Source organism: Otolemur garnettii, unplaced genomic scaffold (assembly GCF_000181295.1).
Source record: "Otolemur garnettii isolate 467f Iridium unplaced genomic scaffold, OtoGar3 scaffold00051, whole genome shotgun sequence".
NCBI classification, from domain to species: domain Eukaryota; kingdom Metazoa; phylum Chordata; class Mammalia; order Primates; family Galagidae; genus Otolemur; species Otolemur garnettii.
The window spans coordinates 2080312-2081976 of NW_003852446.1; the positions used below are offsets into that span (position 1 = coordinate 2080312).

General features: G+C 50.8%; 1 protein-coding gene across 2 annotated transcripts in view; it reads left to right on the forward strand.

The window, feature by feature from the left end:
• Positions 1–1301: 1301 nt before the first annotated feature.
• Positions 1302–1665, forward strand: part of LOC105887160 (protein SET-like) — a 2248-nt gene continuing 1884 nt past the window's right edge. Inside the window, exon 1 of one of the 2 annotated variants that reach the window (XM_023514378.1) lies at positions 1302–1659. In XM_023514378.1, the coding sequence (XP_023370146.1) occupies positions 1546–1659 (114 nt within the window). In that variant the 5' untranslated portion in view covers positions 1302–1545. The remainder of the gene's footprint in view (positions 1660–1665) is intronic. The other variant, XM_023514379.1, reaches the window with a different exon arrangement.

The following is a 1665-nucleotide window of genomic DNA, read 5'->3' on the forward strand; positions in this document are numbered from 1 at the left end:
CCAAGAAAATTGTTTAAATAAAAATCAACTGTTCAATTCCCCAATACACAGCATCAACCACTGTTTATTCCACAAGACTCTTTAAAACATTTACCTCACAATCTCCCCTTGCAGTGTCCACCAATGCTAAGCTATTGTGTCACGATTCTTTTGTGTGTGTACACATTTAGTTTGATTGTAACAAAGCAACTTGTAGTCTTTCAACGTTTAAAACAGAGCATCATCTTTTCTACAATGTTGCCAATGCCTTTCACCAAGGTCTTGGTGAAAAAAAAACTTAAAATTAAACAGTAACAAAATTACAATAGAGAATGTCAATTCCAAATAAGATCCTACAGGTTCTGCTGAATCTCCCAGGGCTCGACTCATCATTAGGAAAGAATTTATTTTAAAAGTGTCATCTTAAACTGCAAGGATGTCCGTTAAACATCACAATTAAACATGCCAAAGAAGCCATGTTGTAAAAATGCCCACTTAAAACACACAAACATTGCAAACCCACCCTCTGCTGACCTTTTATACCCCATTTTTTAAAGCTTTTTTGTTTCAAACAAGTAAAAGTAGACAGATGCATGTTGGTAAATGCTAACTGTCCATATTCACATAGGAACACAGTGTACTCTCTGAGTCCAATATACAGAGAAAAGAAGAAAAAGGCTAGAATTCTATGCACTACTACACAGGGGGCTAGCCCCCCCACCCCCAGCTTCCAGCAAAGAGAAAAGAACAGGTTTTTCTTTTTTCCCACAGAGCTCCATGGTTTTGATTCCATACCGTTTTTGTTGAGAAAGGAAGGGATAAAAATGAATTTGGAACAGAAATGGATAGATTCTTTTCCCACTGCATTCTGCTCATGGTATTTACCCCCTCCAAAGTAAGTTCAGAACCATGATGTAGAGAAAAAGAGACCTCAAAACAGGGCGACTGAGCACAAAAGGAAAAAAAGAAAAAAGACTACAACTTGCTCCCAGGGACTGCAGAAAAATTTAAAAAAAGGTTGGAATTCTCGCGATGACGAGGAGGAGGAGGGGGAGGGGGAGGTAGCTGGTGAGAACGAGCTGTGAGCAAGAGAGCCCAGCCGCCAGTCGCCCTCCGCAGCCTCCCCTACGTAAGCAGGAGCCCCGGTCGCGCCGGCACGCCGCCCAAGCCCCTCCCACGTCGTCAGGCCGTGACAACAGCGCCTGCGCGAGCGAGCCAGGGAGCCGAGCCGACCACCGCCCACCGCCAGCAGCCCGCAGCCCGCAGCCCGCAGCCGGCCGCCACCCGCCGCCGCTACCGTCCGCCGCCGCCCCCCCTCCGTAAGCAGAAGCACCGGCCGGGCCCGTACACCGCCCAAGCCCCTCCCTCGTCGTCAGACCGTGAGAACAGCGCGTGCGCGAGCGAGGGGGAGGGAGAGCAACCGAGAGCGCGCCGGGAGGAAGCGACCGGGCCTAGCAAGCGCCGGCGCGTGTGGCGTGAGTGGCCTAAGGGGAAGCCGCCTGCCCGCCCCCTTCGCCTTCCCTTCTCTCCCTTTCTCCGCTCCTCCCACCCCGACCGCGGAGCAGCATGTCGGAGCCCGCGGCCAAAGTTGATCAACAGGAGCTCTGCTCCAACCAGGAGGAGCTCTGCTCCAAGCAAGAGGAGCTCTCCTCCAAGCAGGAGGAGCTCTGCCCCAAGCAAGAGGAG